We start from the raw sequence: 15,175 nt of genomic DNA on the forward strand, positions 1-15,175 counted from the left end.
CTTTCATGCCTTTTGCTGCCCTGCTCCCTCTTTTCTTTTCCCCTTCTACCCTTCCTCCTCCTCCTCTGGTCTTAACCCGAGCTGAACAAGCCAGCTTTGTCTCGTCTCCTTTCAGCCGTCTGGCCCTCAGCCTCATGCAGAGTTTTCTCCAGGCCCCAAAACAAGCTCTTTGTCAACCTGAGAAACTCAAACACTCACACACCTACAGATGATGTGGGTCAAACTAATAAAGACAGCTTTTAAAAGCCTGTATGCTGGTGTTGTTTGAATGTGGATGTGTATGTAGAAAGAGAACCCTGTCTAATTAGTTCCAGACAGCTTCAAGAAACACAGCTTCAAATATTTTAATTGGCTAAGTCTGGAGCTAAGGAGCAGCAAGAAGAGGGGGAGAAAGTGAATGATTAACAGTGTTTATCTTTTTGTGTTCTGTCATTTTGATAAATGAAAGCCGAATGTTGAATAGAAATGAATGAAAGGGTGAAATTTTAAACAAATGGTTTCATTAATAAGGGTTAAAAAAAAAAAAAAAAAAAAGCAGTAGTCTGTCATCTAGTGTGTCTCGATGCTGCTGAGTGCAAGTTGAAGACAACTGATGCTGGTTCCTGCCTGTAAATTAGTGAACAAAACAAAAAGTCTGAGGTCCTGCTAACGGCCCCAACTGTCTGAAATGCTCATCCCACCCCAGTTATTTGAGTTGGACACAGTGAACGGCATACTAAGCGTTTTCCCACTTAAAAGACCAAAAAAATCAAAGATTATACCTCAGGACGTAAGATATTTGTTTTAGTTTTATACTTTTTTTTGTACTGCACTCGATAGTACGTTGTTTTTAGCTGTTCTATAGTAATCTGGATCTTTGGATGGCGATCTCAGGGTCCACAGCTTTGGTCAAGACAGAAATATGTTAACTGTTGGATGGATTGCCATGAACTTTTACACAAACATTCACGGTCCACAGAGGATTAATCCTGCTGTGATGGTCCCCTGTCTTTTCCCTGCAGTGTCACGTGAGTTGACATTTGTGGTTTTAAGTAAATTGTCTCTACAGCTATTGGATAGATTTTGATGAAATTCGGCTCAGATATTCATGTTCTGGTAATTCCAAAAGGTTCTTTTTCTTGCCACTACTTCATCCTTTAGGAATCACAAATGAGCTCAGTGTATTTCACCGGCCTAATAATGGAGCTGCAGCAAAGTAAAAGTAGACCACAACAACAAAATCAACCTGTATCTAATTAATTAACCATCCTTTAAAATTCTGGTTAATTTCAAACTGCTACACCATAGAATATACCCACTTCTACAGTGTAACGGTCACTTACACAATTTCAAGATTTTGATGTGTTAACCTTCACAATTATTTCCACCTAAGCAGTTTAGATGAACTGACTCATTTAAAACTTGCAGTTGTTACAGCAAGGTGCGCACACACGATCACAAATAGAGAACGGGACTAAGCCATACAAACAGAACAACTGAACAAGTTTATTTCCCAGGACTTTGCATAGTAAACAATGTAGAGGAAGTGTATAATATACATTCCCCTGTAAAGGTCTTTGCCAAAAACACTGCTGAGTGCGTACATGGTTACACACATGCACACACACACACCATTTGATCTGAGGTATAGACAAATACACATACATCAGATAGAACTAATACTTCATACAGCCTAAGACATAAAAACAAAGCTTGGCATTTTGAGTCAAGTTTTAGTTTCCTCAAACACCTGACATAATGTGGGTTCTTTGCTGCACGTCACCTTAAAATCCATTGGTAAAATGAATGGATGCCACTAGCCATCAACTACTCTCATTGTAATCTCATGAGACTTTAAGTATTAGCCGTAGCAACCATTTCCCCAAAATATGACAGATGTCTGGTGAAACCTTCTTTAGGGTGTCTAACATGCATTAAATATGTATAAATTAACAATTCTGATGATTGACATTAGCTTGCTTGCCATTCACAGTGCCTAAACCCAGTGCAAATCATTGCTCTATCCAATAAACTAACCAGGGATGTATTCAAGACGAAACACACAAACAAGAACTATGAAAGTTGAGTTGAACATGAAAAATTGGAGATTATGAAACTCAAAAGATCTCTCTTGCGGAAAACCTAAAAAACATTAAAAAAAAAACAAAAAACAAAAAACAAAAAACACACACACACAAACACACACACAGACACACAAATGAAAGCAATAGAAAACCCTAGAGGCAAAAGACAAGAATGACAAGACATAAAATTTGAGAAAAAGAGAAGGTTCAAAACTAACAAGCATTTCAAATAAAACTTGAGAATCTATGATATAAAACATTTAGTTAAGTCTATAAAAACATGGTTAACATGACAAAAAGACTTCAAGCAAAGATATTTCTAACACTACTCCCAGTTTCATCACTTATAAATTAATCTATAATCTAGTTATTCCCATGTGGAGAGGTGATCCCAGAATTGCATATATTTCTCCCAAAATGCACTCTGAAGCCACACACACACACACACACACACACACACACACACACACACACACACGTCAGTATTATATTAGCTAGCAATAGAGAATGAAGGTGGGGTGAGAAGGAAATGGGTAAACAGATCTCACTAAACACAAAAAACATTTAACAAAAAAACCCTGCTTCATAAAACCATGTTATACGTGAACACAATAATTAATGTGAACTGCTCTAAGGAGCTACTGTCTGTCCACCTGCCTTCATCTTACTAAGCTGTCAACACACATCACAAACATACAAACAACATGAATACACACATTAACCATTGTAGAAGTCTCCCAGCCTGCACTAACTCTCTTATAACCCCATTCACGTGACACAAAAGGAATAACAGTGTTTCCAATGTAACAATGTAAAGTTAATGGCTGCAAAGAGAGGAGAACGTTTTTTACAAATCTCTCAGGAGCGCAGCGTCAGTGCAGTTATAGTGCAGCAAAAATGATGTAATGACTGTGGCTTCTACACCGATGACACTTGGCTAGTTTAGTTCCTGATGCTGAAAGCTTTGGTCTTCTTGATGTTGATGAGGGGAGGTTTAATCTTTGGCTTGTTGTCGGTCTTGCTCTCCTTGTCTGAGGGGGGGAACCGACGACTGTAGATGTCTGGGTACTGCTTCTGAAACTAAAAGAAACAGAGATGATCAAACTCATGATGCAAGTGCATGTGGGCCTTAAACTCCATCTGAAAAGCAGCATGTCAATGGCTTTTCTGATTTGAAGTTCAGTTTCACCGGGTACTTTTTTGCACATGTAACTGCAGCCAGCTGTGATGTCACAGTGTACTGACACGCCCTGGAGTAAATGTCTACATCACTGCAGCAAGGTTAATATATTGAGTAAAATATACATTACTTTCTTTCCTAGTTGAAACTCAGAATTTCTGAATTTGAAGACATCTGAAAATACTGCAAAAATATTATGAATGACAATTCGATAGTAAGTTACAAACAAATGTCAGCAAAATGACTTTACAGGTAGACAGACTGGTACCTGGGGCAAATATGACTTATTTTGGATATCAACAAAAGACAGATACCCATCCAGCATCAACACCTTATGAAAAGGAAGTTGTTAAAACTGCCAAGCTAAATGTAGCTGATTAATCAACTGGGCTGACAAACAGGTCGATATTAGCAGATATATTGGTATCAGCGTATATGTTGGCTGATAAGTAACAAGAAATTTAAGTGAAGCTGTGAATGTGAAGTGAATTCTTCTACGGTAGAAATTGCGCTTAGTTCATACTGTATCTTGGTCACAACTCTTTAATAATCAAATCTAAGGGATCAAAAATGTTTTTGTTATCTTGGAAAAACAAATATCAGCTGAAATCATTCTCTGATTAAAAAAAAAAAAGTTCACTTATAAACATCTGCTTAAAATCCAATGTCGGTTTGATTCTGTAACACACACTTCCTGCTATATTCAGTTAAATTGAGCACTGTGTGAAAATAGTAATATAACTTTTGACTAAGCATTAGAGGAGCATTTTGTTACCTGCTTCAGTTTCTTGCGTCTGTCCTTCTCAGTGATGTTTTGGTCTGTCAGCAGGATCTCCAGTAACTCCTCCATGGCCTTCTGGGAAGATGCCAGCTTTTGCTGTTCAAACTCAGCACCGCTTATCTGACGGCAGAACGCAAACACAGGCACTGGGGCGCAAACTGGATCGCCGGCATCAATATCAGAAACACCATCGATGGGGACCTGCCGTCAGAACAGTTAAAAAAAAAAAAAAAATGGAGCTCTTGTAGGAATAAAGATGTGAGTCATTTTCAAACATTTGGAGTTGCTCCTCTGTGGCTCCCTTTTGGAGTAAAATTCACAGCATCCTGGAAACTATCTTTCTAACCAAAGTTAGAAAGTGGTTTCTAACCAGAGTTAGAGTTTTGAGATGATGTACTTGATTAAATTAGAGAGAAAGAAAGTTCTATTGATGGCTTATAAGAAATCTCTGATGAGGAAATGGCTGAAAAAAAGAAATACCTAATGTTGTTGAATGGACCGTGTTCAATCTTTATGCTATGGAGAGAATGACTTTCGACTTAAGAGCCCAAGAAGATACAGAACTGGACAAAAACTATAACTCATGTCTCAACCTTCAGACCAAACTTTGTGTAAACATGCACCTTAAACACATTCTAGTCTAAGTATGCATGATTTTTTTCTTCATGCTTAAAAAAGGTCTTCATGTTCATATGCTTTTAATTTTGTTATTTTTTTTTCTACTCTAAAAGCTAATAAAGAGAGAAAAAAAGAAAGGTGATGTAAAACTCCTCTTTAGTCAACTCCACGGATGTAAAAAGTGTCAAGTGAGTCTGGCTCAGTTGTTTTATATTCAGTTGACAGCAGAATTGTTGATTACTGGTCACTGAATAACTTGTAATCGTAAGATAATTTAACAGTCATTGAAGTCGATTAAGAATATCACACACACTGCTTTTGCTCAGCATCACAATTTAATGATCATCCCAATGACTGAAACGTTAGGATGATCATAACTAACGACATTTGGATGTGTGAATATCTTCATAGAAAAATATTCATTTAAGTGTTTTCTAAAAGTACGACGTACAGTACGTACAGTGCGAAAAGTAAAGACTTTGAGCTCACTTGCTCTTACTTTTACTAAACGTTATTATCATTTGTCCATATGCACACAGGACGCATACAGTATACTGCAACAGTTTAAAGGTGTACCTGTACTGTGCGCAGATACTGTATGTGATCATTGATAGCACTGCGCAGGTACTCAGGAACTGAGAGGATGCTTTCTTGATGGTCCATTAGAAATGACACCAGCCTTGTGGCTAACAGCTCGTCCAAATCACACTCCTCAGCGCTGCCGAGGACACAGTTTGAAAAGGTATGAACCATCTGAAACAAGAATGACAGAAAACAGATAGAGAGACAGGTGAAGGAGGACACACGGTTGAAAAAAAGCCACATAAATGAATATATGTAAAGAAAAATCTAAATGTGATTAAAAAATAAATAAAATTAATAACTGCGACTGACTACAGTAAGATGTCACTGATCCCCAGGAGATTTAAATAACTACTACAGGAAACAAACGCGTATGTTGTTCGTTAGTTCTACAAGACTGTCACAACAGTTTAGTTCCTCACCAGCGTTCTGGTGCCGATGGCGGGGTGGAGGCGAGGCATGTCCACGTTCTGGCTGATGCGTGACATCATCCTCATGAGGAGCTGCAACTTCCTGCGGGAGGTCGGGGGGAGCAGGAGGGTGCAAAGCTGCAGGGCCTCGATGGCTACACGCTCACACTGAGGCTGGGGAAGGCCTACACACACAGACACACAGATACACACACACAGAGACACACACACACACACACACACACACACACACAGTTACATAGTAATGATCACAGAGGAAGGTGAATTCCAAAATGCAATCCATAACAAAACAACAAAAAATAAACGGTAGACCCACTCTTCTTGACCACATTCATCCATCACTGCTACATCACATTCACTAGATCAGACAAATGATGGATGAATGGATTGATGGATGGATGACAAAATTAATGAACTACAGCTATGGTGCAAAATGAGTCAGGTAAAATTTACAAAAGTAACATGTAATGTAGTATGCAAACTAAAACATCCCAGTTCATAGCTTTGCTCTAGGACATCATGGTCCTGCATGGATATCGCCTCAGATATTTCACTCACAGATACACTCATACAATATGTTATGAGAAGAATGTTGAAAATAGATATTTGCCACACAGTAGAAAATGTTCTTCACAACGTACAAAGATAGGCTCCCTTTGCTAACTGAACATGTGCTGCTATTGGTGGCTGGGCGGTAAGTTGTGGTGACTCTACCAGTATTCTCATCTTCCAGCCACCAGTGCAGTTAGTGAGCATGGACAGAGTCCTTGATTTGATATGCATTATTTGAATATAATCAAAGAAACATTTTCTGGATAAAAACAAAATAGAGTTTTTGCATTTTCAACATTATTCCTGTATCATATTTTATGAATGCATCTGAAGCTCCAGGAGATATCAATGCTGGAGGCTGTAGATCAGGATTACCTGGTTTATTATTAATTATTATAACAGCACTATGCCAACACCTTGTGTTCAGACACTTGTTTTTCTTAGCTTCTTAAACAATACAGTATCTGTACATCCAGGAAACATCAAATAGTTTCTAAACTCTCGTGCTCTTTCAGCGCCTCTTTCATCACGACCACCATAACTGTACCTATTTTTCAATCACCAATAATCTGTTTTCCAGAGCTTCAGACGACCAAAAAGTGACATAATTTTCTGCAACTCTTCAACTCAAATCTCAGCTTCATCCTTTGATTTAAACAGCATTTCTAGGTTAAAACTGAGTAGAAACCATGCATACTAGTTGTGGTTAGATGTTAGATGGAGTTAGCATAATTAGGCATCAACAGACAAGCAGACAGACAGGTAGAGGGGAGAGGGTCTTACTGTGCTCAGGTTTGGGTTGAGGGGGCTGGGAGCTGCTGGTGGGCACACAGACAGGAGGTTTGAACAGTGAAACAGGTCGCGATGGCTTGGATACATCCAGAGAGCTGAGGCAGCGCCGGACAACAGCAGGGGCAGGAAGCATCCAAAGATTAGAGGTACTGGAGGCGGGTCTAGGCCCACTGGGTCCTGTAGTAGCATGAGACCCTTGTACTTTGGCCATAGCAGTTGAAGAGAAGGAGGAGAAAGGGTGATAGGAAGAAGAGAAAGGATGATAGGAGGACAACGAGGGAGGGTGTGAAGCTGAGGAGGAGTGCTGCTGGTCTGCAGGAGTGTTTATATTGAGGCAGCTGGCTGCTCGGCCCTGCCACTTGGTCTCTTTGACATCTTCCTCCTTGGTTTCTATGACAATGTCCAAACAGCTGCCTACACTGAGTGGCCGCAAGGAACGCGACCTCTGTGCGACTGACAGTCCAGCCATAGAAAATGCAGACAGTCGGTTTCTGGTTGTACCTCCTGGGGCGTCTTCACTAGAAACAGGGGTCGCTTTGGATGAAGATGTAATGTCTGAATGACTGTAATGTGTTGTGATGGCAGAACTGTCATCTTGACTCCTGTTGCCATAGGCGCAGGAAGCCAGGCTGTCATTGGACAGGAACAGCTGTTGCCGGGTGAGAGTGGCAGAGTCATCAAGGATGGTTTCCAGTGAGCAACTCCTGGTTTGACGTCTCGTGGAAACAACTGTACTCAGGCTCAGGCAGCTGCCACCTAACTGACAGTCACCTGCACCACCTCCTTTCAGTGCCGCCAACCGTGACTTAAGTTTCCCACCAAGCACCTCTCTCATGGGCGATTCTGTCTCATCACATGTCCCCTGTCTGAGCAGTGACAGGAGGAGACACTCTGTTGAGCGAAATGATGCCTTGGCTGGAGGGGGGACTGAGGGAAGGTCAGACTTCTTGCGTTTCCCACGTTGGTGTGTGGTGGGTGCTGCAACATACCCACAAAACACTGAGAACAGATGCAAAGGCAGAGAGGGCCAAGCGGAGCAGGCAGAGTGTCAATGCAAGCAGACAGTAGAGAGGAGGGAGAGGGTTTCGTTAGTTTAAACCTTTACTGCACATACAGAATCATCAGTTGGTCAGAGACGACACATAACAAGCATACACAAAAACACAGAGAGCGCAAGAACCGAAGTGACAACAACCAAAACCTCTGTTAGGGGTCAAAAGGCACTGTTAGAGGTCAAACCAGACAACCACTTACTGGAAACAGAATGTCAACATGACTGACAAAACAAGATCCTGAAATTTCTGTTTGAGCATCATTTCCCTGTAACACAACAAGTGGCTTCTACAAAGGACATCGAGTTAGCTGCTTTTTTTATTGGTTGGGAGTAACAGGAAGTAGCCCACTTACCTAGGACGTTGATAAACAGTTCATACAGTTCGTATGTGAGTAACGGCTGTGGAAGGCTGTAGAAGTAATCAGACACTGTTTTGAAGACATCTCTCTCAAAGCCGGGATATGACGGCTGTGCGCTGTCGTACTTTGGCCCTGGAAATTAACAGCAGGATACTGCAGCTATCATGAGAGTGAAGGATATTATAAAGCTTACACTTCTCAAATTACATTCATAAACCCAAGACAAAGTATGTACGAGTATGTAGAAGTTTTCATTTTCTAACTTCGCAGAGAATTCAAAATATCAAAGTGCTTATTTTACTGAATGTTGCATTCAGGGATTCCTAGAAGAAACTGCAGCATGTAAAGTTCTCCAAAGGCATTTATGTCAAAATGTAGGCGTTGGAAAAGTATGCATCAAATAGGAAAAAACATTTTTCCCAACTGTTAGCAACAATTCTTAGCAATGTTCATGCAGGACATGCAGAGGCATCTGTAGTTTGCTACTCACAGTTGGCCAGGCTCTTCATGGCAGACAAAACCCAGTGTGGAAGGTCATCTAGAGAGATAACTGACAGATTAGACTGGTCACCAGTTACTGTATATTGTACTGTTTCCAATAGTCTAAGGCATGTGGTCAAACGCTCATATTTGTGAGGAAGACAAAGTTAAATGTCTCATATTTTATAAAGTGGGATTCCCATGTCTTTTTTTTTTTTTTATCATAAAGCTATATTAATACTGTTTTAAAAAGTATTGAAACAAGCCATCAGGACTTCTGTAACTTTGTGATGTCATCACTCACAGCCATACCCCAAGCTCTGCTCACCTCGACCCACCATCCAGCCTTGCAGGATTTGGTGTCTCTGAGTGTTTCCCTGAAATCTGCTATAGTTTTTTTTCGATCACTCAGAAAATAGTCAGACAATCAGAAGAGAGACTCAGAGCCTCTCTTCTGATTTGCTTGCCAACATGTTACTAGAGCTCCAGAGAGAAGCCTGAGAGAGAATGTGTAAAACTACACTGAGATGGTTTTTGGTTCTTAAAACCACAAATATATCTTCTTATATATCTCAACACTTCAAATACAACACCAGAAAAGTGTCAAATATGGGACCTTTAACTACCATCGCACTTTATGATGATTTTTTAGGCTTGCTGGATGCTGATGTGAATGTTATTTTGCAAATTTATAAACCTACTGGTCTTGTCATCCAGCGTGACCACTCCATGCTTGTTGACTTTGGTCATATTATGGATGATGTTCTGTGGGTTTACGTAACGCTGGTTTAAAACCTCATCAAGAGATGCAACACCTAGAATCCTCTGCAGGCTGAAACACAACACATAAGCATTAGTTAGACAAGAAAATCGTCCTATTCATCTACTTTCTGGACATCAGTCATTGCTCGTGTCTTAGGCCAGATTTGCTCTCCTTCATTATTCTACAGGTAATCTAAGGATAAGAACATACTTGTGATTTCAACATGAAAAATAAAATAAGCCATGCCGTAAAGGTGTATGTAACAGAAAAAGTAAAAAGGCTTTCAGCTCAATGTATGCATATATACTGGGTCAGGGTGATGTCTCTCCAGATGTCCTGTTCGTCTTCTACTGTCAGCTCTCGTCTCAGCAGCTGCTGCTCTCCTGTTGGCTGATTCTCTTCCTCTGCTGGGAGGGAAGGATCTACATTCTCCTTAAAGGGACAAATAAAAAATGAACCAATGTTACATAATAGATAATACATAATCTTTTCCTCTCTTTTTAAACCATACTTTCAAACTGCCACCAAAAGCAGGCATTTTGTCTAAACCTGTCTTAATGACAGACTGTGTATGACTGATATATGATGTATAAATGATAGTATGCATTCAATTTTCAAACTTAAATGTACATATGAGAAGACTGATACAAAAATTCATATCCACTCCAGCTCACTTGTGTCTCCTTCTCGTTCTTCTTGATACTCCTAAACCTGAAGAAACCCTCTTTGTCCCTGAATGAAGGTCTTTTCTTTATGGAGCCGGGGGCTGGGCGGGGAAATGGTTTAAGAGGAGAAGTGGATGGGAATCTGGGGAAAGAGGGAGGACAAGGAGTGTGTCATTTGGTGTGGCAGAACACAATCAACATCCATTTTTCAAGATTTCTAGATTTAATCTTCTCCTTTATTCAATAATTTTGCAGCAAGTTTCTCCAAAACCCTACCAACCTGTACAGTGAATTGTTGTCCTCCAGATCCTCAGTGCCCCAGCGACCCTTCACATCTTCGATCACATGGTTCTTCAGAAATTTCTTCAGGAGCTGTACCGTCTGTTGCCTGGTGACATCAGGGCCAAAATTGCTGTTGCTACAGAGCAGCTGGTGCAGCCACTCCACAGCAGCAGAGGCAGTGAAGCAGGAGGCGTAGTGCCGGAAGTTTTGGCGGTGTTTCCTAAGAGGCATGCCAGCCCGAAACAGACGCGTGACTTCATTCCACTGAAAGATGTCAGAGATAGAGTTTAGTATTGACTAAGCTGTCCACATCAAGCTGACTAGGGCTCCAACCGAATATTAATTTTATAATTGATTAATCAGCATGTTATTTATTTTTTTATTAATTGTTTAGTCTATGGAAATTTGCCAAAAATAAGTTGCTCTACAGAAAGAGAAAGTCTCGTTCTGTTAGACCAAAAGCCTCAAAACTACCAAATAAAAAAAAGACTCATCAATTTCTGCTTGACAAAATAACCATTTATCAAAATTGTTATATTATTTTTCTATCTGACTAATCAATTAATTTACTATGTTTCAGGTTTAGCTGTTTCAAGTCTTTAAAATGTCAGATTTAGCCATTTTTTTGTTTTATGCATTTGATGATAAATTGATACATATAGGTTTCACATTTTAAGTTGGGAGAAAGACATCAGATTGCTTGTCCTTGAACCAGGAAACTGTGAGGGGGGTTTTCTACTATATTCTGACATTTTGCAGAAATGAGCAATCATCAATCGATTAAAATTTTGTTGCAGCCCTTTGAACCAAGACATATTAACCCATATTGGTTACACTTATCATACTTATCTCTGTTCACATTCTGACTTACTGTACAGTGGCTTTCTGTTTTATTAGTTTAATTATGAGTTTAGATCTGACAGTAACCACAGTAAGGATGAGTTTAGATTGTGGTTGAAGATTTAAAAAACTATCTGTGTAAAAATGAGGCGTGTAAAACGTTTACAAAATAGAGGGCGGTTAAAACACTAACGAGTCGCTGGCCTGGGATATAACTAGGAAGTTTGAAACACATTTAAGTTAAGCGTTGAGGAAAAGTCATATACTAGGCAACTGAACTCATAAGTAGCTGGGTTAAGTTGTAGGAATAATAATGATAAAATTAAATTATCGCATTCAATAAAAAACCCCACAAGAAAGTGTAAGGTCTGTTACTGTTAGCTAATGTACTGTTGACTGCAATTTTCCACATAAATTAGCTGTTAGCCAGCTTTTAGCTAGTTAACGGTCAACGTTAAAACTTACCAGTTTTGTGGCTCGGTACGGTCCAGGGGTGATAATATGAGAACTCATACTTATCACTAAAGAAAGCGCTAATATTTTCACTTCATCCGATGTGAGAGGAGGTAAAAATATCCATTACTCGGGGATGGGAATTATCGATGTTGTGCTGCCAGCTCTGCTGAAACTCAGCTGCGGCTCGCTGCTCTCAGTCTGTTCAAAATTACGAGCTGACATTTTCTCGCACGGGATTGGACGGCGCGAGGGTCACATGACCAGCCTCGAACTGCAGAGGGTGGAGGATCAAAACAATTAGTGAGGCAGCAAGGCACCATTTGTAAAGGGTTTAAAGGTTGTAATGCATGGCTTTATGAATGATTAATTAAGCAATGTCACACAAGGGGGGGTGATGGTGTACTGAATTTCAGCGCGGCTGTGATTCGGTCGAATACAACAGTTCTACCATCGCCATATTAGTTAACAGTAATAAGCAACGACAGATAATAATTTCTTTGTTTATTTCATCATGTATTTGGCAACACCAACACAAATATTTAACAATAGGTAACAGGTAATAGGTAATAGGTAACAATAGTTAGCAATTGGACTGGTACTGGACTGTTGCTAAGCTATACATTAAAAGTTTCGTGACCTAACGTCCTCATTTGAGCGCACCTGGAGGTGTGCGCCGTTTTTAGGCTTCTTTCGTCCCCTTCATCCTATTCTGACGACCGTAGATAATGTAATTCAAATGTTATTTCTGAAAATATATTCACCTTTGCGGTGCAATGTTTGTTACAACGACCGTTAATGCAATCCAAATTAACGGTAAAAAGAACACCTGTAAAGCGGAGTGATACATGTAGTTAAAAGTCCCATTGCTGTCATGGAATGCCTCTTGTCTAATCAAATTGCTCGGTCAGAACTAACTGTTGTATAACAAATAATTTACTAATGCTGTATAGATCACTTATAATCCATTAATAAGAGAAACTCTTCTTTTGACTATAATAGTTAATAGTCCAACTAAAGTTTTTTTTTTTCTCATTTGACCTCAGTCATCATCAACACTCACACAGTAAACTACCCTTAAAAGCCCTGCTCAAGCTGAACCAACCTTATGTGTATAACCAAAATTTTAATCATTGCTGTGTGTGTGCTCTGGTTTGCCTGTCAGAGTAGGGAGCTGGAGCTGCAGTGTCAGCAGGGCAACTAGGGAGTCAAGTCTTGTATTCACAAATACATTGAATTACATTAGCATATCTTAACAGACAAAGAGAGTGTGGTGAGGGTCAGACAAAAAAAGACGGTGGAGGATTGAGACATTCCCAAAGGGACAGATAGTGGGAGGTGGGTCCAACTCTGGCCACTGCTATAGACATGCTAATTCTGCAAACAGTACTCTAACATCTATAAATCCAGTTTACTGCTGTAAACTGATGTGGCCAAACTATTTGAGTGTGAATTCAATCTCACTTGCTGTGGTAGTTGTGCTGTGGTACACATCAAGACTCAGTAAAAAGTAGAGTAGCCTATCCACAAAATGTAATACACAGACAAAGGATAGAAAAATAAATAAGTATAAATAATACAGATAATAAACTGTTGACATATTATACATTATACATATTATCATGTTTTTTGTATATTTATCTGACTGGCACTAATATACACTGTATTATAGTCATTTTCATTATTCACAATACTCATACCTCAATATCTATTGCAAGAGATGACACATGAAGCTTGAATACAATACAGGGCTTTGATTGATACATTGGGATGATACATTTTGGACTAATACTGAACACATGAGCAAGGCTGCCCCCAGCTGGCCATCACGAGTATCTTCCATTTGAAAATCTCTAGCCACTCCTTTCATGTATGGAATATTTATAGAAGGAAAACTGAGATCTGTGCAGAGTTAAAAAGTTATTAAGTACATTTACTTCTACTCCAGTACAATTCAGATGCATATGTTGCACTTTTTACTCCACTACAAATTTACAAGCTACCTAGCAGTATTTAAAGTAATTCAAATTACTTTTGACAAGTGCTAAGTGAATAAAAGTAAATAATAAATAAGTTATTATTATCATTGAATCATGTATAAGAATTTCCCCAAAAGCCCTGGGTTTACTTTAATTTAGGTCAACATAAATTGGTTAAAGCTGTTATAAATTTGCACCACTGAAGTGATTCTGTGTGAAAATCTAGATTCAAGGCCTAAATCATAAAGTTCTGCTGTTAGATTTCTTCCATTATTTTTGTTTATCACGTAATTAACAAACAGAAAACCAATGGAAAGGGAGTATTATCAATCATAGGTGTAATGTAAGGCTGTAACCAACTATCTTCATTATCAGTAAATCCTTCCAATTATCAATACATCTGACAATTATTTCCTTCGCTAACTGATTGATCATCCAGTGTATAAAATGTCAGGAAATAGTGAAAAATGTCCACCAATATCAGAATCGGAATCTGATTTATTGCCAAGTAGGTTTTCAACATACAAGGAATTTGCTTTGGTGTTCCCTGAGTTCCCTGCATCCCGAGCTGACATAAACGGCTTTTGTTTTGTCTGACCAATAATCATAAACCTGAAAATGTTGAGTTAACTGTCATAGTTTTCATAAATATTGTAAATACTCAATACAAATACTATTTTATATAGGTTTGTGCAATTACATTTTTGCTTAAAATTACTTACTACTTACCTAAATAACTGATTAAACAAACAATAAATAACTAATTTCTGTCAATCGACTTATCTTTTAATCAACAAATCATTTCAGCTTGGTTTGTGGGTGTCTGGGAAAATAATGAAACATGTGGTGAGAGTCAGTATAGGGGTCCAACAATAAATCTTTGCCCAAAGCTCCATGGGGAGGTTACTCTGTTCATGCTTGGCAGACTAAAGATTTTACCTACATCAGTTTGTAGAATAATTAAAAGTTATTAATTCTGGCAAAGAAATAGTTAAATTTTGAACACAGATGTTTTGCATGTAATTTAACACTGCAGATTCAGTCAACAATTATCTAATAAGGTCTATTTTCAGGGTAATTTCTATCTGTCAAGACTTGTATTGAGGGAAATGTGTGTTCTCAACAAAAAATGCCGTGACCCGGATTCGAACCGGGGTTGCTGCGGCCACAACGCAGAGTACTAACCACTATACGATCACGGCGAGCTATCCTTCGGACAATTTTCGTCGTGATACCTGAGGAATAATTAACTAATGTGAGAATGAACACATTTGCTTTGTGGTTTAAAAAATGAATTAATA

General features: G+C 39.1%; 1 protein-coding gene and 1 non-coding gene across 4 annotated transcripts; both read right to left on the bottom strand.

Moving 5' to 3' along the window:
* Positions 1-1,484: 1,484 nt before the first annotated feature.
* depdc1a (DEP domain containing 1a) lies at positions 1,485-12,059 on the bottom strand. 3 transcript variants are annotated; one of them, XM_056377736.1, is made up of 12 exons: positions 11,908-12,059; positions 10,601-10,866; positions 10,330-10,462; positions 9,963-10,087; positions 9,594-9,724; positions 8,903-8,950; positions 8,407-8,544; positions 6,991-7,977; positions 5,647-5,819; positions 5,219-5,395; positions 4,019-4,225; positions 1,485-3,143 (listed from the first exon to the last, which is right to left on the bottom strand). In XM_056377736.1, the coding sequence occupies exons 1-12, from the start codon at positions 11,953-11,955 to the stop codon at positions 3,006-3,008; spliced, it is 2,571 nt and encodes an 856-aa protein (XP_056233711.1). In that variant the 5' UTR covers positions 11,956-12,059; the 3' UTR covers positions 1,485-3,005. The 3 variants fall into 3 exon arrangements, with proteins under 3 accessions (XP_056233711.1, XP_056233710.1, XP_056233712.1); XM_056377735.1 differs by having other exon boundaries at positions 6,991-7,998; XM_056377737.1 differs by lacking the exon at positions 6,991-7,977.
* Positions 12,060-15,004: 2,945 nt separating this feature from the next.
* Positions 15,005-15,076, bottom strand: trnah-gug (transfer RNA histidin (anticodon GUG)). The gene has a single exon. It is a non-coding gene; the product is annotated as a tRNA-His (tRNA).
* Between the last annotated feature and the right edge of the window lie 99 nt (positions 15,077-15,175).

Source organism: Seriola aureovittata, chromosome 6 (genome assembly GCF_021018895.1).
Source record: "Seriola aureovittata isolate HTS-2021-v1 ecotype China chromosome 6, ASM2101889v1, whole genome shotgun sequence".
NCBI classification, from domain to species: Eukaryota; Metazoa; Chordata; class Actinopteri; order Carangiformes; family Carangidae; genus Seriola; species Seriola aureovittata.

Bases quoted from the DNA above. Each gene is read 5' to 3' on its own strand.
- depdc1a (XM_056377735.1), bottom strand. From the start codon at position 11,955: ATGAGTTCTCATATTATCACCCCTGGACCGTACCGAGCCACAAAACTG. The intron at 5,820-6,990 runs GTAAGACCCTCT...CTGTGTGTGTAG, and splicing joins TCAACCCAAACCTGAGCACA to GCCTTCCCCAGCCTCAGTGT. The intron at 4,226-5,218 runs GTACACCTTTAA...TTCTGACGGCAG, and splicing joins AGTATCTGCGCACAGTACAG to GTCCCCATCGATGGTGTTTC.